This window comes from Rhodamnia argentea, chromosome 4 (genome assembly GCF_020921035.1).
Source record: "Rhodamnia argentea isolate NSW1041297 chromosome 4, ASM2092103v1, whole genome shotgun sequence".
Lineage (NCBI taxonomy): Eukaryota > Viridiplantae > Streptophyta > Magnoliopsida > Myrtales > Myrtaceae > Rhodamnia > Rhodamnia argentea.
In genome coordinates, this window is record NC_063153.1 from 8,914,029 (window position 1) to 8,935,812 (window position 21,784).

Below are 21,784 nucleotides of genomic sequence, written 5' to 3' on the forward strand. Positions count from 1 at the left end.
CAATGCTTAATTTGGGTAAATCACACTGTTCTTGTTTGTCTTCATTAGGGGAAAACAAAGATTGGAAGTGTTAATTTCGGCAGTAGTGTGCAAGAGAGAAACCCATTTGGCAAAACTAAGGTATGGTGCTTGTGATCTCCTGTCATTCATCATCTCTCTAACTTTGCAATTCTCTTTCTTGGTGTTGCTCTAGTGACCTGGCTATGCGTTGACTATCAATTATGTGTCTTGAGCATGCTTTTGTTTGGCTGGATGAGTAGTATGATTGTGTTTATTCAGAGTGTCAATGTTGTCCTTGTTTCTCTTCCTCAATTTTGTGGATATCAAATATTTTATTAATTTCTCTATGTCTGAAGGTGGTGAAACCTGATTAATTCTTATTTCTGGTTTTGAAAGCAAGCCCGCTTTGGGAGAGTGATGATGAGTATAGATGTGTAGCATCACATCAGGATGATCATTAAGTCTCGTCTGATCATATCTCGTAATTTCGATTTCTTAGTTTGGATCATCTCTTCTATGCAGCATTTTGGTAGGGTATCTATGACTGTTGCAGTTAATGTTTCTCGATTTGAGGGCATAACAATGGCCCCTCCCGACCCGATTCTTGGGGTTTCTGAAGCCTTTAAAGCAGACACGGATGAAAAGAAGCTCAACCTTGGAGTCGGGGCATATCGGACTGAAGAATTGCAGCCTTACGTGCTTAAAGTTGTCAAGAAGGTGAGTTTTCTCGTTCTTAATTAGGCAGTGAATGATTCATTATTTTACCATGGTTCAATGCTCTCTGTCTTCTGTGAGCTTCATTTTTCTTGGAAACTAGACTTCAGTCTTAATGATTCAGAGCTTCTTGTATATTTTGGTTTTCCTTCTAGTCAAGTTGATTTAAGCATGGATTCTGCTACTTTGTAGGCTGAGAATCTCATGCTGGAGAGAGGGGAAAACAAAGAGGTACACAATTCTCTGACTTATATCAATCTTCTGGTTTCACTCTATCAGTCTGAGATTATTCTGATGTTATTTTGATCTGCAGTATCTCCCAATAGAAGGTTTAGCCGCATTCAATAAAGCAACTGCAGAGTTATTGTTTGGAGCAGAAAATCCAGTGATAAAGCAACAGAGAGTATGTCTGCATTTTGTCTTTCCCAACCTCTTTGCATGGAGTTTTCTTGTAAATCATCACCTCTTGCAATTTTTTTCCAGGTTGCAACTGTTCAAGGTCTTTCAGGGACCGGTTCCCTTAGGCTGGCTGCTGCTCTTATTGAGCGGTACTTTCCTGGAGCGAAGGTGTTGATATCATCTCCGACTTGGGGTATGTGCTATTGCCTCTTGAATTTTTTCTTTAATTATCTCGGTGGATAAAATGGTCATGTCAACTACAATTCTGCAGGAAACCACAAGAATATTTTCAATGATGCTAGAGTTCAGTGGTCTGAATACCGATATTATGACCCAAAAACAGTGGGATTGGATTTTGACGGGATGATTGCTGACATTAAGGTTAAGTCCCTATAGTGAATGCTGCCTGCTTAACCTCATATAGCTGAATAGCATATCCAAATGAAAACTTGACACCGGACATGGCCCTGTTTTTTTAGGCTGCGCCAGAAGGATCTTTTATCTTGCTCCATGGCTGTGCTCACAACCCAACTGGCATTGATCCAACCCCTGAACAGTGGGAAAAGATTGCCGATGTCATTCAAGAGAAGAATCATATACCTTTCTTTGATGTTGCTTATCAGGTATTAATCACTTGTGATTGAGATTTCAATTAATTGAGCGTCTTACATGCCCTCAGATGAGGGTGTTGCAACTCAAAGAAAGAGCTTCTTCTTTTCGAAGAGCTGAATCTTTCCACAGACTATGAACTAAGTTTAATTTTTCCCTTCTTGGAGGTTCTACTATTGATTTTACCTGGACTATCATATGCATTATAGGGATTTGCAAGTGGAAGCCTTGACGCTGATGCTGCATCAGTGAGACTGCTTTCTGCTCGAGGCATGGAGCTTCTGGTGGCTCAGTCTTACAGTAAGAATCTGGGTCTTTATGCAGAGAGAATTGGAGCAATCAATGTTGTCTGCTCATCTGCAGATGCAGCAACAAGGTACATGGATCTTTGCTTATCGCATGATGAAAGCATAGTTTGCCTGCTTATCCAACTTTTATGCCCATTCCTTGTTTTCAGGAATATACTCAGTAGATTTGTCCAAAATTTTCTCTGACCTCGACAAGTCCAATTTTATTCTTATGTTCCATTTCTTTGTCACAATCATTCTTTTACATTAACCGTTAGGGTCGGATGAAGTAAATGCAGCCTGTTTGTTCAGTGTGAAGTATGTGTTAAAATGATGGTGTTCCCTTTAAGAATGTGACAAGGTTTAAAAGCAACTTGAATGACAAGAATTTTTGGTAACACTGTAGGCAGCGATCTAACTCTAGATGTTGCTGTAGAAGGGTGTCGGTAGATTAGATGAGCTTCTTCGAGCACTTTATAGTTATTAACTGGCATATTGCTTCTTGATTAACTGCTAATGTGATGGCGCCCTACATTCTCAGGGTGAAGAGCCAACTGAAGCGGCTTGCTCGGCCAATGTATTCTAATCCTCCTGTCCATGGGGCTAAGATTGTTGCGAATATTGTCGGCGATCCAGCTCTATTCAATGAATGGAAGGCAGAAATGGAGATGATGGCCGGAAGGATCAAGAATGTGAGACAAAAGCTATATGACAGCCTCTCTGCCAAGGACAAGAGCGGGAAGGATTGGTCATTTATACTCAAGCAAATTGGCATGTTCTCATTTACAGGCTTGAGCAAAACTCAGGTAATTTCCCTTCACAAGTTGTTACACTCTGTGGAAATAATTCTCTTGTTTGTTGCACATTTCGAAGTGAATCGTGTCATCCTTCCTTGTCTCTATGTGATCCGATCAAAGGGGATCTAAGGGGATCTCGCTGACACTGGTCATCCTTCCCTGCCTTTTTACTTTAAAAAACAAAAAGGAAGTTCCTCGTATGATCCATCATGCTGTCATCATCCCAATAGTTATCTTTCATTGTTGCCCTTTCAGAGCGATAACATGACAAACAAGTGGCATGTCTACATGACAAAGGACGGAAGGATCTCCTTGGCTGGATTAAACTTGGCGAAGTGCGAGTATCTTGCAGATGCCATCGTGGATTCATATCACAACGTCAGTTGAGTCTCAGAGACAAGGAGGAGGTAATTGTATTAGGAACCTTCGAAAGTTTTGGTCATGGGATACGGCGTAGTGGAAAACTGGACAACAATAATTCAGCAAATAATGTAATCTTCAGCAACGCTTCAAAATAATTGTGCTTGAAGTCTCAATCTTTGATGGGGATTAAGCCCCTAGTTCAGAGGAAGTTCAATGAAAATTTTGAGTTCTCGTGACAAGGTTTTACACTGGTCTGAGTCCAGTTCAGTTGTTGCCTCTTTACAAATCTGCTTTTATGCCGATGATATAAGGACATAAACCTCATAGGCAGCACTTCGACATGCAAGTGCTTCTCTCTCTTTCCATCAGGCGAACTGCCCGTGAAGATGAGCTATGATGGGTTAACCATGTCGGCCAAGTTCTGCTGGTGGATACAAATGGGAAGAGGTGTACTTCTGGATACTGCCTGAATCTCCACGCTTAATATTATCTTGGTACTTCTCACAATTCCCTTGTCTGGGGATGGCATGGAACTGTTGCTTGAATGGAGTTGGAGATTTCAGATCCCCTCACTCACCACCTTTTGGTCACCACCACACCAGTAGTGACCACGTCTTAATGTCAATCCTGTGCTTTTCGACTATCATCCGCATAGGATACTGATTCGAATCTGTGCGACGGAACATTTCCTGGACTAATCATCAAAATGAGAGCAGACAGAAGCGCAAGCAGCTTACTAAATGTAACTAATCTACAGTCGCCTAGAACAAAAATTATTGTCCGCCTGACTAAGACTTTCTTCTGTACAGCGGCGTCTTGCTGATGATGTTAGAACGTTCATCTCTCTCTCTCCTATCAAACCAATTCTCTTTCAACATAAGCTGCTGAAGATTTCTTGACTAAGCCAGTACTTCCTTGAGAAGACCGTATCTCCAAGACTATTAATAATTCAGAAAGCGGGTAGCATGCTGATCGCTACAAGAGGAACGAGAGAGTGCAGTGGATCTGTTATCGGTGGCCGGTAGATCGGTTCTGGTTGCAGACACGAAACGGCAACAGCATCTGCCTGCTTATATTTTAAAGCCTGGGTTTTAATAATGCCAAAACAGTGATGATAAGCACATGGCTTTCTTACCTAGATGGTCAAGTTCTATATGAAGCAAGAAGCAGAATTCATCATCATAACATGTCGACAGCGGATTTCATGATTAATCAACAAGAAAAGGGCTGTATTATCACAACCTAAATCATCTTCTGTCCCCATGTTAATAGTGTGAAAATTCAAGATGGAAATTTGCAATATTTTACCAACTCCAGTTGTGAATTTTACCTTGGCATTGAAGTCAGCATCTAGGGGTATGTCACCTGATTTCAGATCTCTGTGGATGACTGGCGGGTTGCAGTGCTTATGCAGATACTCTAAGCCTCTGGTCAACACAACCCGAATTTTATCTGAGTGACCCTAGAGTCTCAGCAAGCTGTGTCTTTCTCCATCCGTACATGCCATGTCAATTCTTGACCCATTTGAAGACCCTGATGGACAATTACAACAACGAAAAAGAATCGCTTCCATCGTTATGACTGCAATCAACCTCTATTCAAATTGGACGACGAAAAGTTCTTTACCAGTAAGATTGTCCTGAAAAATTACGGGAGTCGTCATTGCTTGTGGCTTCTGACGAATAAAGGTTGCAGCTTAGTTTGCAAGCCGTGTTGTAGCGGAATGAGATTCACTAGAAGAAATAACTGTACCAGAAATTCGTGAGAATCCTCGTCAGTATGACAGGTTTGCAGCAGTCCAGGTTGTGATGATATTGTGTTGTGAATTGTTGAATTCGCTCGGATATCCTGGATGGACTACCATCCTTCATGTTCTGTTCATGTTTTTGGATGCTGGTCTGCTCTGTAGCACTCATCCAGTTTCACAATAGTCAGAGGAAAGGATTTCCATTTAGAATTGCTACTCTCAGGATCGCTCTATGCCACCGTCCGCAGGCCGATATTGTTCATAGCTCGCAATACGGTCAGGTCCGCCTTGTGTTTTCCTTCCAGGAGATCCTATGGACCTTCAAAATCGTTAAAAATGAGAACTGGGTGAAAGTAAGTATTCGGACAATAGTGATTCGTGCAACATCCTCTTAATCGGAGAATAGTAAGATTAATCGAGGGTAGATGTTTCCGGTCTCAAACGACATTGCTCTGAAACGGGGAGTTTCGATTCAGGAGGCTGCTTGGTCTGAGACGAACACTGAACAGGATTGCAAGTGCGGCGATCAGCATGAGCGACTGAGCGACGAAGCGGCAATTCATTCCTAGTGGCAAAGTCTGAAGAAGAATGATGGCTGGGCTGGTGATGGGTGTATGCAATGTTGAGCTGAAGCTTCATGCTTGAGTTCTCTTGCAGCTGAAGAATTTTTCATGAGTTAGTAATCGCTAAATACTACATTGCACATGCTAAGCAGTTATAGGAAGTTCAGAAACCAAAGTTTTCCCTTCTTTTATTGGTTGTCGTATTAAGTTGGCATTAAGGATATTTTTTGTGTGGGGAAAATCAACTAATCAAACCTAAACTTTTTCGTGAAATTCGATTCTAAATTAATTTAATGTTGTTAATGTGATCCTAAAATTTTTCGTGAAATTCTAATGTAATCATTCCGGCTAATTTTGGCTTGATAATGTTGACGTGGCAATCTTGTTATCACCAGTGATCCCGTTGAAACAAATGAGAAAGCGAATACAGAACACAAGGATTTACGTGGTTCGATCAAGGTAATCTACGTCCACGGGCGAGGCAAAATGAAATTCCACTATGATCAAAGAGAGTACATATTACGTAAGTCAGTCTTATCGACCGAACAAAAGTACACAGCTCACTAGTCTCTCACATAAGGAAAATCCTCAATACCAATCGAAAAGAAACCCTAACCGCAGTATAAAATAGAGCTCAAAAATTTTTCTTAGGGGCGTTGCCCCCGAACCCCCATACATATTTGTTCGCACTGCAAAGGAGATTTGTTTGCTTGCTCCGAGTTGGGCCTATCGGCCCAACTCTCCGCGTCACGAACTAAATCTCAATTTTTTCTCCACTTTTTGGGCCGCACAAAAATATGTCGGGTCGGGTGATAAACCGGACCAGGTACATAAAATTCAAGACATATTTAACATATCCTAAGTGGCACGGCTAGAGATTTGACATTGACAAAATGATGGGAAAATTACCAAAAAAATTCTTAAATCTATTGCAATTGTATCAATTCAGTCCTGAATTTTTTTTTATCAATTCAGTTCTAAACCTCTTTCATTCATGCCAATTCAATCCATCCAACCAATTTTAGCTGGCCGGCACTAACGTGGACTTTTTTAAATAACATTTTAATAATCTTTGAATTTTTTTGTGATTTTTTTCTTTTCTTTTCTTTTCTTTAAATTTTTTTTTTTACTTAGGGCCAACAAAGGTCACCGGTCAACCCTCACCAGAATTAGGCAAGGGCCGAGATGCCATCACCGGCCACAGGCAAGGGCTTCCCGGCCCTAAGTCCAGAAAAAAAAATAAAGAAAATAAAAGAAAAAATGGTAAAAAAATTTGAAGAATTATTAAAATATTATTAAAAAAAGTCAACGTCGGATTACCGGCGAACATGTTAGTGTTGAGGTCCTCCTTCCTCCTTCCGACTATCACACGAATTCGAGAAAAAAGTGTTAGAAAAATCTTAAACCTATTATATTAGTCCTAAATCTTTTAATGATGTTAATTTAGTTATAAACCTTTTGACCTAGAGCCAATTCAGTCATTCTACTAATTTTGGCGGGATATTGCCGACGTGGACATCGGACAGCCTACGTGGCACGGTCTGCGCTAACATAGACATTTCTCTAGCTCGACTTGGCGAGGTTGACCCTCACCCATGCGATGGCTGGCTCACCGGACACCGAAGGATCTTTAAAAAAAAAAAAAGATAGACAAAAAGAAAGACATATTAATAAAATATTATTTTAAAATGTCCTCGTCAAGATCGACCGTTCCACGTAGGCCGTCCGACGTTCACGTCAACAATATCCGGTCAAAATTATCTAGAAGGGCTGAATTGGCTATAGGTCAAAAGGTTTATGATTAAATTGGCATCATTAAAGATTTGAGATTAAATTGACACAATTGTAAAAGGTTTAAAACTTTTCTAACATTTACGACCCGACGTCGGTCGATAGCTCTTCAATGCTTGGAGTCCAACAAGTTAGATGCGAAATCGACTCTGGCATACCTTCCAAGTGATCGCGCAAGGCCCTATGCTTATAGACGAATCATTTCCTTATTTTGGTACCCATAGCTGATCAAGGCATACATTACTTCTTCGAGCAAAAACAATTACGTATTCTATCATTCATCTAACTGAAAATCTTGAGATCACGATCGATCTACTCAATGCGACAAATGCAATTCTGGTGGTCCTAGAGCCAACACATCAAACCAAAATCTTGAATCGAGCAATTTCTTGTTTTGGTAAGAAACAGAACTCTCTCTCTCTCTCTCTCTCTCTCTTCATGCGAAGCCATATTATTTGTCCGAATACACAGCGATCGTGTGGCCAATATTTACTTTGACAATAGACACTTGTGAAAAACTAACGAAGACGCTCCTATCATCCTCGGAATAAAATATTAGGATAAGTAAGGAAACTCGTCCAATTTGCCTTTAGACTTTACTAAATCTTCCGCTTATTTCACAAAAAATAAGTTATTTAAAAAATATTTTCCTAAAAAAATCACCCATATCGCATACCAAAACGAACAAACGAAATGTATTTTCATGGTCCGCGAAAATTTTGAGACAAAAATTGTTGCCGGTAACAAAAACATTTAGCGTTAACTAATTATTTCGACCGATATAAGCGATTAGTTTTAGGAAAATATTTTTTAAATATCTCGTTTTTTCCAAAACAAATGAAGCCTAAAAGACAAATCTTGCTCTTGCCCCTCTCACAAGACTATTTGTTTTTTTCAGCGCTGCTTCTTCCATACCCTCTCAAACAAACTTTTATTCATGTTTCTCTTCTTCTGAATTAGTTTTCATCGTTCAAAGAGTTTAACCACTCCTTGTAATCTGAGCAAGCGTTAAAATTACATCAAAGTAGAGAAATGTTAGTCTTAGTGGCACATTGTTCACTTTATTTCTCCTAGATTTTCTTGTGATCGTGAATTTTTCGACTTTGATTTCCAATACAAACAAATATACGAAAAATTACTCAAAAGATTGAATATTGCAGTTCGATGTATTTATTACATAAGATTCATATTCCACTGTCATTAGTCTGGACACTTTGATCCTTACAACTACATGGGTAAGTAGGAAAAGTCTAAATGTGCATGTTAATAATCAAACAATTGAATATCGGTCATTCTTAATGGTTAAAACTTTCAATCTAACTCTAGAGCTTTATTCACAATGGATTGAATTATTTTTTGTAGGGCAGTCACTATGGAATAATTTTTTAGGAAATGTTTTCTATTGAATGTGCATGGTGATAACGGATGTATAGAATTTTTAATATATTTAACTCTATCGTTATGACCAAACAAAGAAATGACTCTATCCCATTTTTAATTTCCGTTTTTTTCCTGAATATCTATTGGAAATCATGTGTCAAAAAATAAATAACAATTGGACTGAACAAAATGAAAGTTGAACAGTTAAAATACACCGACTTAACACGTGTTAAGTTTTTAATTAAACCAATATTCATTAAAAATAGTAGATTCTCTCCACTCTTACTTACATTTTGGTTTATTCTTGTAAGGATTAATATCACGAAAAAAAAACCCTAAACTGGTATGCATGTGACAAATTTACCCAAAATTAATTTTTTGACTATCAAAAATCTAGAACAGTACATTTGTAATAAATTTACTCTCTACTAGTTTAGTTTCCTTTAAATTGGGTTAATACCATGAAAAAAACTCTAAACTAGTACACATGTAATAATCGGAGGGTATAATCCCCAAATTGGTATATACCCATCAACTGTCACACGTCATCCAACTTAACAATTTGAAGGTAAAATTAAACGGAAACTAGTGGGGGGTAAATCAGTCATAGGTGTACCAGTTTAGAGTTTTTTATGGTCAAAAAATTAGTTTTCGGTAAATTTGTACAGGTGTACCATTTTGAGGTTTTTCATGGTGTTAACCATTTTCATAATAATATGTTTTGTATTACAGTTTAATATATATACACACAACTCATAAACACAATAAATAGTTGAATGTCTCCCAAATCAACTATTTTTTCTTTTTTTAGATAAAAGGACCAATTTCGTCCCAAATTGAAAAGAAAAGAAGAAGAAGAAGAAGAAGAAACCAAACAAAATGGGGGGTGTAAGGCAAGAAATAATTAAGCTTGCATCACGAATGGACCCCCATTTGACTTGGTTGTCCTTGTGCGGACGGAGTTGCAATTGAAAATTTTCTTAAATCCCAACAGCATAAGCTAAAGTGGGAGTCCGCAAGGGATGATACTGTCTATTCAAAAGTGGCAGGGATTCCTGCTGTCATATTTAGGCTTTAGATAACATGTAAAACCTATATAAGAGTATATGGTTCGTTTATTTCTTTTTCTTATGCTTTCGTAGATAGCGATGATCTCCATATTACTCAATCATTTTATGACGGAGAAATTACCAAAAAAGTCCTAAATCTATTACAATTGTGTCAATTTAGTCCTAAATGATTTTTTTTTTGTCGATTCAGTTTTAAACCTTTTGGAATTGTGTCAATTCAGTCCATCCGGAGCATTTTGGCCGGCCGGCGCTGACGTGGACGCCAAGCGGCTGATGGCCTAATATTTTAATAATTTTTTAAATTCATTTGATTTTTTTTTCCTTTTTTTATTTTCTTTTCCTTTTCTTAATTTTTTTTCTTTCCCCTTCCCTTCCCTTCCCTTCCCTGTTCCTCGGCTTCAACTTTCTCTTCGTCTGTCCATGGGCTTCAACTTCACCAGAACGCCTACAAGAAGGAGAGGCAACCGCTCAATCGCACCAAGCTACAGGCCACCCGCCATGCGACTGTCTACGCCCACGACCCCATCGTCTCTGCTTCTGCCCCACCGCCGTACCTCTTCACCGCAGCTGCCGCTGTGCCCCCGTCGTGGTCTATGTGTCGAGGGCCGCCGCACCGATCCACATCACACACAGCTGCATGTTCGTCGGATCTCGGCGAGGCTCTCGCCGGCCTCGCCATGGCCGGGCAAGGAGAGGCCGAGCCTCGCCAGATCAGATCTGGGCTAGCGAGGTTAGCCTTTGCCCGACCATGGCGAGGCCAGTGAGAGGCTCACCGGTCGTCCTCTGGCCAGTCGTCGGCTGCTGGAGTTAGAACGGGAAAGGGGAAGGGGGGAGGTAGAACGGGGAGGGGGAAGAGAAAAAAAAATGAAAAAAAAGGCAAAGCATAAAAAATTCATAAAAAATTAAAATATTAGGTTACCGGTGTCCACGTCAGCACCAGCCGGTCAAATTTACCGGATGGATTGAATTAGCACAATTACAAAAGGTTTAGAACTGAATCGGAAAAAAAAAAAAAGTTTATGACTGAATGACACAATTGTAATAGGTTTATGACTTTTTTGGTAATTTTCCCAATTTCCATTGTCCAAAGTGACGATGATGTTTGTAGTTTTGAAACATAAGAAGGGCATTTTATACGAACAGTGAAGTTGAAGTTCACGAAGTAAAACTTTTTCTCTTTAGTGAACGTCAAAACATTCTCAATAAAGAACTCTAGCGAACAGATCATGGTGAAATTCATTGCTTGCTTATACCGGAATAGAAATGGTTCGAACAGTTACTGACATGATCGTGATCAGCTTTAGCCAAAAAGAGAAAGGCAAGATCGTAATCAGGATGATGCAAATCTAAGTTTTTTCCATTTTCCCGACGAAAATTGCTATTGATGCTGACCATCCGAATTGTCAAGCTATTCTTCCGACTTTTATTTGTTTGCAGTAAATTGAGATGGACGTCTCTAGCTTCTTAACTTGGTAGCTCTTCAGACGTGGACATCCAATTTCTTGGCGGCCACTTCATACTGCATGCATCCGATGGAGACGGAGATCGAGATCGAGAGATAGTTTTAGGGTTTTGAATGAATTTTTAACAAACATGTGTTCTCTTCATTAAGGGTTTCGTACTTTATGATATGAACGTCGCTTTTCTTAACTTAAGAGAGTTTAAGATTTTGTATAAATCTCTAATAAACGTGCGAGGGTATTCTATCCAATTACGGTTTCGTCCTTCATGATACGAACGTCACATCTCTCAACTTCGCTCGCTTGCGGGACGAGAGCGCTTCTCGTCCCTCGTAAGATGACGACCTCCATTAATTGAGGGTCGTTGGCAGCTAAGGTTGCGCATGGTAACACTTCTGGTTCAAAAATCAACTTCCGGTTAGAAGTTGATTTTTCTATTTCTTCTCAAAAGCAAAAACTGATTTTTTTACTTCTATTCCGTAAGTCATTTCTTATCGGAGAAATTCGGCCGGTAACGATTGAAAATTTTTACTTTTGAAATATTATTAACACAAAATATTCTATGAAAAATTATTATCGGCAATCGAAAAATTTCCACTTCATTTTTTAAGTTTTAAATTTCTTTAAAAATAATTTTTATTATTAAAATATTATTTAATTTTAAAAAAAATTATTATTTATTTTTTACTATAGCAGCCGGAGGCGACTTAGCGGCGACGACCAATGCGGTGGTCGATGGTTGGCGGCAAGGGGTAGCGGTTGGCGGCGGTCGTGGCCGACGAAGATTGGCGATTGGCGGCCATCACGGCTGTCGAAGGTTGGCGGTGGGCGGTGGTCGGCAAGCGCGGGCAGCAATGGGCAGTGGCCGGCGGAGGTCGGTGGTGGTTGGCCATCGGGAACGGCCGGCGAGTGGCGACCGGCGGAGGTTTGCAGTGGGCGAGGGCATGCGATGGTCGGTGATTGGCCGTGGTCGTGGGCGACGCCCGGTGGAGGTCGGCGATGGGCGGCAACAGAGGTTGGCGGACGTGGGTATGATCAAAAAGATGGTGATGGCCTAATAAAAAGATTGTAAGGAGAGAAGTACTTCTTGAGTTGGAGAAGTAATTTTTTTTTTAACTTCTCAAATTGAGAGAAAAATAACTTCAGAAGTGGAAATTCACTTCAGAAGTGGAAATTTCTTTCAAAAGTAAAATTTTTTACCAAACAGATTTTTGCTTCAGAAATTACATTACTAAACGGATTTCTGCTCTAGAAGCACTTCCGGAGCAAAAATCCACTTCCAAAAATGTTATCATGCGCACCCCTAAGGTAGCTAAGCACATGCCGCTTCCCTCTCTTTGATAATTGCATCAATGCTCATCCTTTGCTTTTTTATTTCCATCTTCTCGCAACGCCCCAAAACTCTCCCATTGATGTGCCTCCCCCCGAAGTGGACGAGCAAGATCAAAGACTCGTCTCGTCTCGTCTCCTCTCGTCTTTCCTCTTCATCTAAACAAAGGGACTTACCATCTCATTTTTCTTGTCTTCACCGCCATAAAATTTGTAATTTAGCGCTTGTGGCCCATTGCGCAAAACCAAAATTTAACGCTGTGAGCTTTGGTACGCAGCACAATGTCCGAACTCACACGTCATAATAAACAAAGCATAGCTCATGCTACAAGAAATAATGAAACTTTGCACGAATGGCTAGGGTTGGTTCATCCAATTCCTCACAAACTGATCTTTCATCGTCATTTGCGGCGGGATACCTGATCGCCTTTGCAATTTAATCGTCGAGACTCCGGAACGAACTTGGTGGCGTGAAACCCTGGAGGTGAAGGAAGAGCACCATGACTTCCGAAGCCCTCATCAGGTGAGTTCGAAACGTTACTCACAAGTAAATTACACACCCTCACGTTTTTCCGAGTGGCCGTTCTTGGATTTGGCCGGCTTCGTACGGCATATGCAGTGGTTTGACAAAATGGACATTCGTGTTTCGTATCCTTTGTCATTTCGAGTTCAAGAAGCATTGTGGAGAGGAGATTGTCTTGAAATAACTCTAAGGACATGACATATATATCGGCAATTATTTTGCATATTCCACAAATCCATGCCCAAAGGCATTGAGATACCCGAACTCAATCATTGTCAAACTACGTGTAAAACAGAAAATATTGCCAGCTTTTGGGGCCAAGTCAAGATTGAACAGTCGGATAATAAGATGTCGGGCATCCATCGTCCTCGTAAGAATATCGGAGAAATTATTAAAAAAGTTCTAAATCTATTATAATTGTGCCAATTCAGTCTTAAATATTTTTTTTTACCGATTCAATCCTAAATCTTTTGTAATCATACCAATTCAGTCCATCCGGCGCATTTTGGCTGGCCGGCACTGACGTGGACGCCGGTCGGACAATGGCCTAATATTTTAATAATTTTTTAAATATCTTTGATTTTTTTTATTTTTTCCTTTTTTTTCTTTTTATTTTTTTTTTCTTTCCCTTTCCCTTCCCTTCCCTTCCCTTCCCTGTTCCTCGGCTTCAACTTTCCGTTCGTCTGTTCATGGGCTCCAACTTCACCAGAACGCCTACAAGAAGGAGCGGCAACAGCTCAAGCACACCCAACTTCAGGCCACTCGCCACGCGACCATCTACGCCCACAACCCCATCATCTCCGCCTCCGCCACACCTCTTCGCAGCCGCTGCCACACCCCCGCCGTGTTCCACGTGTCGAGGGCCGCCACACCGATCCACATCACACACGGTTGCGTGTTCGTCGGATCTCGGCAAGGCGAGGCCGAGCCTCGCCAGACCAGATCTGGCGAGGCTCGACCTCTCCAGATCTAGGCTGGCGAGGCTTGGCCTTGCCCGGCCAAACCATGGCGAGGCCGGCGAAAGGCTTGCCAGTCGTCCTCTGGCCGGTTGTCGACTGCTGGAGTAAGAACGGGAAAGGGGAAGGGGGGAGGTAGAACGGGGAGGGGGAAGATGGAGGGGAAGGGGAAGAGAAAAAAAAGAAAAGGTAAAGAATAAAAAATTCATAAATTTTTTTTTATTAAAATATTAGGTCGCCGGCCGGCTACATAAGATTGACTAATGGTGATTATGGATGGAAGGCTAACGATGATAAAAATTGGGATAAAAGTAACAATTGCAGGTTTTTTGTGAGACAAAAAAAAAGTTTTGGATATAATTGGGATATATGCTAAAGTTGAGAGTTTTTTTGGTACTAGGCCTGTATAATTGGGACAAAAATAAAAGTTTGGCGTAGAATTGGAACAAATGTAAAAGTTGAAGGTTTTTTATGAGATAAAAAAAAGTTTCGGGTAGAACTGTCACAAATAATAAAGTTGGAGGTTTTTTTTGGGTATTGGGCCAAATTTCAAGATAGAAACAATCAATCGTCAAGGAAAAGCAGAACAAGAAAGGGCCATCAACCCCTATTTAAACCAACGTTCCGGACGATCTTCGCATTCTCATCCCCTCTACGTTCTTGTCGTGCCTCTCTCTCGCTATCCAAAGTTAAGAGTCTTGAACTTTTTGGGTTCATTTGCTTTTACACTCGCGTTATGAAGCACTGATCTCCACTAGTTTCGTCTCTTGATCATCATTTGCACGTCGCAGACCAGTTGGTTAATCAACTGCTCTCTCTGAATCTGAATTTCTTGTAGCTTCATCAGTTTGGCTTCGTAGTTCATAGTTTCCTGAATCGGATGGCTTCCAAAATGCTGTCTCTCGCTTCCGCTCGCACCCCAGCTTTAGCTTCACTGTCAGTGCAGGAAAACCTCAAGGTACTTCCTATTTCAGATTTTGTTACCAGCAACTAATCATCGGTCAGATAACCGACGTGACGGATATTACAAACACATTCGAGTCGCGGACGGTGTTTAGCTATCGCAACTCGCAAAACAATCTATCAAACTCGTAAAAGGAATGACACGAGTCTTTCTTGCAAGATTTAATCGGCTTCGAACAACAACTCAGTTCTTTGTAGACCAAATTCCACGGAGAACAATCGCCTCGTATAAAACTTGATGCCGTGACACAAAAAATCATGCACACTATGAGTGTAAATCAACAGACCTCACAAAGAAGCATTCCTGCATACTTGCGCGCATTCATGAACAACCGCGCATTAAGACTCCCACAATCCGAATATATTCATATGCATCAATGTGAGCACCCTCTTCTCGTGCCGACTTCAAGTAGGGTTTGATTTCAGTGTATTCCCTTTTAGATCGAGCTCGAGATATATTTTAACAGTATTCATTAACATTGCATTTCCTCTCATAGTAGATCTCTCTTCTAATTCTTTTTTGCGATGGTTAAAACCAAAATGCGTGCTCCTGCCTTTTTCTAGGTTTTTTTGCTGTTTTCAGCGTGCCGTGTGGTGTGTGATGTCCTCTACTTGTTAATCCAATGCTTAATCTGGGTGAATCACACTGATTTTGTCTGTTTTCACTAGGGGAAAGCAAAGATTAGAAGTGTTAGTTTCAGCAATGGTGTGCAAGAGAGAAACCCATTTGCCAAAACAAAGGTATGGTGTTATGATCTCCTGTCTTTCATCAAGTTTCGATTTTGTCCTTCTTTCTTTTCCTTATATTATGGATTATAACCACAAAATTAGTTTCTTTTTCTTCTGAAGGTCGCATCTTTTGAGCGATGAAGTTCGATTCATTCTTGTTTCTAGTTTTGAATCCAAGCCCGCTTTGGGAGATTGGCTATAAGTATAGATGTGTAGGGTCACATCAGGATGGTTACTAGGTCTAACATTGTGATAACTTGTAATTTTGATTTCTGAGTTTGGATCATCTCTTATTCAGCATTTTGGCCGGGTATCTATGACTGTTGGTGTTAATGTTTCTCGATTTGAGGGCATTACGATGGCCCCTCCCGAACCGGTTCTTGTGGTTTCTGAGGCCTTTAAAGCCGACATGGATGAAAGGAAGATCGACCTCGCAGTCAGGTCGTATCTGACTGAAGAATTGCAGCCTTACGTGTTTAAAGTTGTCGGGAAGGCGAGTTTTCTCGATCTTCATTTGCCAGTGAAAGATTCATTATTTTACCATGGCTCAATGCTCTCTTTCTTCCGCGAACTTCACTTTCCTTGAAAGGACTTCATGCTTGATTCAAAGCTTCTTATTAGTTCTTTGATAAAAGTTTATCTAAGCATGGATTCTGCTACTTTGCAGGCCGAGAGTCTCATCTTGGAGAGAGGGGAAGACAAAGAGGTACACAGTTCTCTGAATTATATCAATCATCTGGTGTCGTTCTATCGATCCAAGATCATTCTGATGTACTTTTGATCTACAAGATCTGCCAATTGAAGGTTTGGCTGCGTTTACTAAAGCAACCGCCGAGTTATTGTTCGGAGCAGAAAACCCGGTGATAGAGCAACAGAGAGTATGTCTGCATTTTGGTATTAGCCGGCCGCTTCGCGTAGAGTTCCCGTGGAAAACTAAATCTGTTGCTCTTTTTTTCCAGGTTGCAACCATTCAAGGTCTTTCGGGGACCGGTTCGCTTAGGCTGGCCACTGCTCTCATTGAGCGGTATTTTCCCGGAGCGAACGTGTTGATATCATCTCCGACATGGGGTATGTGCTACTGCCTCTTAACTTATTCTTTAATGACCTCCGAAGATCAAATTGTTATTACAACCGCAATTCTGCAGGAAACCACAAGAGTATTTTAAATGATGCTAGGGTTCCATGGTCCGAATACCGATATTACGACCCGAAAACAATGGGATTGGATTTCAAGGGGATGATTGCTGACATTAAGGTTAAGTCCCTGTGATGAGTGATGCCTGAACCACCTCATGTTTACTAAGTTGAATGGCATGTCCAAATGAAAACATAACACGGAACATGGCCCGGCTTCTTGAGGCTGCCCCGGAAGGATCTTTTATCTTGCTCCATGGATGTGCTCACAACCCAACCGGCATCGATCCGACCCCCGAGCAGTGGGAAGAGATTGCTGACGTCATTCAAGAGAAGAATCATATACCTTTCGTCGACGTTGCTTACCGGGTATTAATCTCTTGTGATCGAGTTTTCCAACCGATTGCGCGTCTCGCATGCCCTCGGATGCGATGAGGGTGTTTGTAAATCGAAGAAAGAGCTGTTGCTTCTTTGGAAAGTGCTGAATCCTTGAACGGACTCTCTGAAACAAGTTTGATCTTGTCCTTCTTGAGGTTCCCTTTAAGAATTTTCATTTGGACTTCATCGTAAGCGTTCACGGGGTTTTGCAAGTGGAAGCCTCGACGCCGACGCCACATCGGTGAGGCTGTTTGCTGCTCGAGGCATGGAGCTTCCGGTGGCTTAGTCTTACAGCAAGAATCTGGGTCTTCATTCAGAGAGAATTGGAGCAATCAACGTTGTCCGCTCATCAGCTGATGCAGCAACAAGGTACCCGGATCTATGCTCTTCACATGATGAAGAGCGTAGTTTGCCCGCTTTATCTTCCGGTCCGTGCCAATTCCTGCTTCCAAGCATTAGCTGCGTAAGCTTGAATACTTTCCTTTCAAATTGTCCTTTGAGATAGACATAGCTCAATTCACAAATTAGAAGTTACAAACAAGTAGCTGCTTTAGATTATCAAAAGCTGTATCATTTATCGGGATTTTTAAGCATGGAAATACTACTTATCAATTGCTTTTGTTCCCTCTCTAAATAAATTTCTAGGTCCATCCATGCATGGAGCGCCGTCTTTGGAACTTCGAATTTATTTGCAACCATGCATGCAATCTTTGATTATATGGGGATTTAATTGGTTTTTGGGTATCAGATTGCCAAATACTATATTATTTTTGTTATAAATTACTTTTGATTTCACATATCTATTTATCCAAAATATAAAAAAAAATGTAAATTTATCAAGTTTCGGGCTCCCGCATATTTAATTAGGATGCGTTTACGATTCTTGTTTCGAAGCCCGACTCGGATTTGGGACGGGCGCAATTGTTATTCAGGACAATTTCAAGTTTAAAATAGGGTCAGGCCCCCCATATCTACTTTGTTGCGATCTCTAACTAAGATAAATTAGTAAAAGATTGTAGACATTTTATGCTAGAGGGAACTGAACTTAATATTGATGGATCCATATGAGACGACTTAGAGTCCATGTCGCAATTGCATATGACTAATTATTCTGAAGGAAAAGACAGAAAAAAATTTCATACCTATTAGTTTCAAAAGATGTAGAATGATTGCCGCCCTATTATGCCTCAAAATATTTTATCGGTAATGAGACACGTTATTGACAAGGAGCATTATTGTAATTTTGTGACATAGTTTGTTAATTTAATCAACTTTAAGCATAGTAATATTGCATTAATTTGCAAGTGTATTGGCCATGATCATTATGATCTTTTGTTTAAATAATTACACAGATATAGATCTAATAAAGTTTTTCCCCCCCCATTACAAGTATAGCTAACGAAGGATGTAGAACGCGACAATTAAATCAAATTTTTTTAGTATGCTTGTTTAAATGCGGCCTGTTTGTCTGGTTTGAAGCTTGTGTTCAATTTGAAAGTGTGCCCTTTAAGGATGTCATGAGGTTTTAAAGCAACTTGAATGACAAGATAGGTGTTGGTACTTGGTAGATTAGATGAAGCTCTTCAAGCACCACCTTGTAGTTTTTAAATGGCATTTTGCTCTTTGATTACCCGCCAATATCATGGCGCCCTACATTCTCAGGGTGAAGAGCCAGCTGAAGCGGTTTGCTCGAGCGATGTACTCTAATCCTCCCGCCCACGCGGCCAGGATCGTCGCTACCATTGTCGGCGATCCGGCTCTGTTCAACGGGTGGAAGGCAGAAAGGGAGATGATAGCTGGAAGGATCAAGAATGTTAGGCAAAAGCTATACGACGGCCTCTCTGCCAAGGACAAGAGCGGGAAGGATTGGTCATTCATACTCGAGCAGATTGGCATGTTCTCATTTACAGGCCTGAGCAAAGCTCAGGTAACAATCTTCCCGTATGACTATGTAGCATGTTTTCGAAATGAATCATGTCATCCTTCCTTATCTATACGGAACCCTTAATAGTATCGGCCAAAGGGGATCGCTCACTCCGGTCGCCCCTCTCCTGCCTTTTTACTCGTGTCATTCATCGTTCATCATTCATTGTTCCCTTCATAGTTATCTTCTTCTTTTTTTTTTTTTTTGCCCTCGAACAGGTCGAAAATATGACGAAGAAGTGGCACGTGCACATGACGGAGGACGGAAGGATCTCCGTGGCCGGATTATCTTCGGCCAAGTGCGAGTATCTTGCAGATGCCATCCTTGATTCGTATCACAACGTCGGCTGAGGCTCTCGGAGACGAGGATGAGGTAATTGTAGTAGGAACCTTAAAAAGTCTCGCCAAAGTCCAATGCTGCCATGGAATATGGCTTACCGATAATCGGGCAACAATAATTGGGCAATAAAGTAATTTCAGTACCGTTCGGAATAATTGTACTTGAAGTTTCAATTTCTGATGGGGATTAAGCACCTTAGTTCCCTGCCATGTTTAGGGTTGGAGAAGCCTAAATCAAAATAACATATAAGACATATGTAAGAGTGTATGGCTTGTTTTCCATGTGGTGTATCTCTATAATGTATAGTAGCATTGGCTACTTCTATGAAGTGATCTCTCTTTTATTTCTTTTCCTTTTTTTTTTTTTTGGGTAGATGGTGTTGATCTCATATTACTCAATCATTTTATGATTGCGTTAGCACCAAAAAAATACTCGACTAGGTATCAAGTTTGACCGATTCCAAATCAGGTGCGCCAATTCCTTTTCGAATATCGTGTGGTGTTTCTGATTCTGGCTATGGTGTTCACTAGGTGTGCCATTTTCGTGGCTTACACGTTACTTTATGAAATCTTTCATCTCCTTAGTACAATTTGCATTGCCGGCAACATTGTTCCAACAATTGCAAATTTAAGTTCTTTATCATTTTGCTTTTGTTTCGAAAATCAATGAAAGAATTCTTCACAATCTCTGTCGATTCACTGGAATCCATCAAAAAGGTTCGAAACTGAAAGATATTTCCCTCTCATGGTGAAATAGCTTGTGACCAGCCTAACTCCACCTGCCTAAAATGAAGCTAAAATACAGCATGCCACTCGTGAAAATTTAAATAAGGGAACAGTCAAATTATCAAGTAAAAGCAGAACAAGAAAGCACCATCAACTACTATTTAAATTTTAACCAACGTTCCGAACGAGCGAACTTCGCCTTCTCGTCCCCTCTATGTTCTTCTTCGTTAATCAATTAAGCGGTCGAATAAGCGACACAATGGAGATTATACAAGCACATTCAAGTGGCTGACAGTGTCTAGCTAGCTCGCAAAACTATCTGTCTATCCATCTCATAAAGGAATGACACGAATCTTACTTGCAAAGATTTAATCAGCTTTCAAACTTGATGCCATCATAAAGTCCTCCACTTTTGAGCGTAAATCAACAGACCTCACGAAGAAGCACTCCTGCACACTAGCACGAGCTTGTGAACAACCACGAATCAAGACTCCCACAATCCGAGCGTACTCATATGCATCAATGTGAGCACCCTAGTTCAGAGGAAGTTCAATGAAAATTTTGAGTTCTCGTGACAAGGTTTTACACTGGTCTGAGTCCAGTTCAGTTGTTGCCTCTTTACGAATCTGCTTTTATGCCGGTGATATAAGGACATAAACCTCATAAGCAGCGCTTCAACATGCAAGTGCTTCTCTCTTTTTCCATCAGGCGAACTGCCCGTGAAGATGAGCTATGACGGGTTAACCATGTCGGCCAAGTTCTGCTGGTGGATACAAATGGCAAGAGGTGTCCTTCTGGATACTGCCTGAATCTCCACGCTTAATATTATCTTGGTACTTCTCACGATTCCCTTGTCTGGGGCTGGCATGGAACTGTTGCTTGAGGATTTGAATGGAGTTGGAGATTTCAGATCCCCTCACTCACCACCTTTTGGTCACCACCACACCAGTAGCGACCACGTCTTAATGTCAATCCTGTACTTTTCGACTATCATCCGTGTTGCGCGGAACAAGCGATCGAACAATAAAATAGACAGAACAAGAAAATAAATCGGACACCGGATGTACGTGGTTCGGTCGAAGAAACCTACGTCCACGGGGAGAGCAGCAACGAATTCCACTATAGAACGAGCGATACACGGAGATTACAGAACCACACTCGAGTCACTCAAACACTCTCGGTGTTTTCCCAACCCCAATTACATTTAAGAATGCACACAGTATTTAGCCTCCAATTCCTAACGAAACAATCTCTCAAACTCGTAAAGGAATTACACAAATCTAACCTCAAGATTTAATCGGCTTCGACACTTGAATTCTTGACGTAATTCTGCGAACAAAAACTTCACTCGTCGGATGAACGGCACAAAAACATGCACAAGCACTCACATAAGCGGCGCTTCAAGACCTTCGTACGTTCCACTTCACCCGACTCTTGAGTATCTATTTATATACTGTTAACTTCTTGGACCCCTCAATCAGAAGAGAATCCGCGTCCAATATCTCCAAAGAATTCGGTCAACGAAAGTGCAAAGTCCAAGATTCCCTTTAATTTTATATTATTTCTTTTCCTTTTTCTTGGCTGGCGCATGTTGGCTTTCCTTA

General features: G+C 40.8%; 1 protein-coding gene, 1 long non-coding RNA gene and 1 pseudogene across 3 annotated transcripts in view; 2 read left to right on the plus strand and 1 right to left on the minus strand.

Moving 5' to 3' along the window:
* LOC115726367 (aspartate aminotransferase, chloroplastic) overlaps nt 1–21,784 on the plus strand; it is a 41,428-nt gene that overhangs the window by 691 nt on the left and 18,953 nt on the right. Inside the window, exons 3-12 of one of the 2 annotated variants that reach the window (XM_048277933.1) lie at nt 49–120; nt 523–717; nt 907–945; nt 1,028–1,117; nt 1,198–1,306; nt 1,385–1,494; nt 1,593–1,736; nt 1,932–2,098; nt 2,551–2,815; nt 3,062–3,401. In XM_048277933.1, the coding sequence (XP_048133890.1) occupies nt 49–120; nt 523–717; nt 907–945; nt 1,028–1,117; nt 1,198–1,306; nt 1,385–1,494; nt 1,593–1,736; nt 1,932–2,098; nt 2,551–2,815; nt 3,062–3,193 (1,323 nt within the window). In that variant the 3' untranslated portion in view covers nt 3,194–3,401. Of the gene's footprint in view, nt 1–48; nt 121–522; nt 718–906; nt 946–1,027; nt 1,118–1,197; nt 1,307–1,384; nt 1,495–1,592; nt 1,737–1,931; nt 2,099–2,550; nt 2,816–3,061; nt 3,402–21,784 lie in introns of those variants that run through there. The other variant, XM_048277932.1, reaches the window with a different exon arrangement.
* LOC125314792 lies at nt 2,110–18,913 on the minus strand. Its single transcript, XR_007198220.1, has 3 exons — nt 18,784–18,913; nt 2,841–2,843; nt 2,110–2,481 (listed from the first exon to the last, which is right to left on the minus strand). It is a non-coding gene; the product is annotated as an uncharacterized LOC125314792 (long non-coding RNA).
* On the plus strand, nt 14,802–19,498 carry LOC115732287 (annotated as a pseudogene).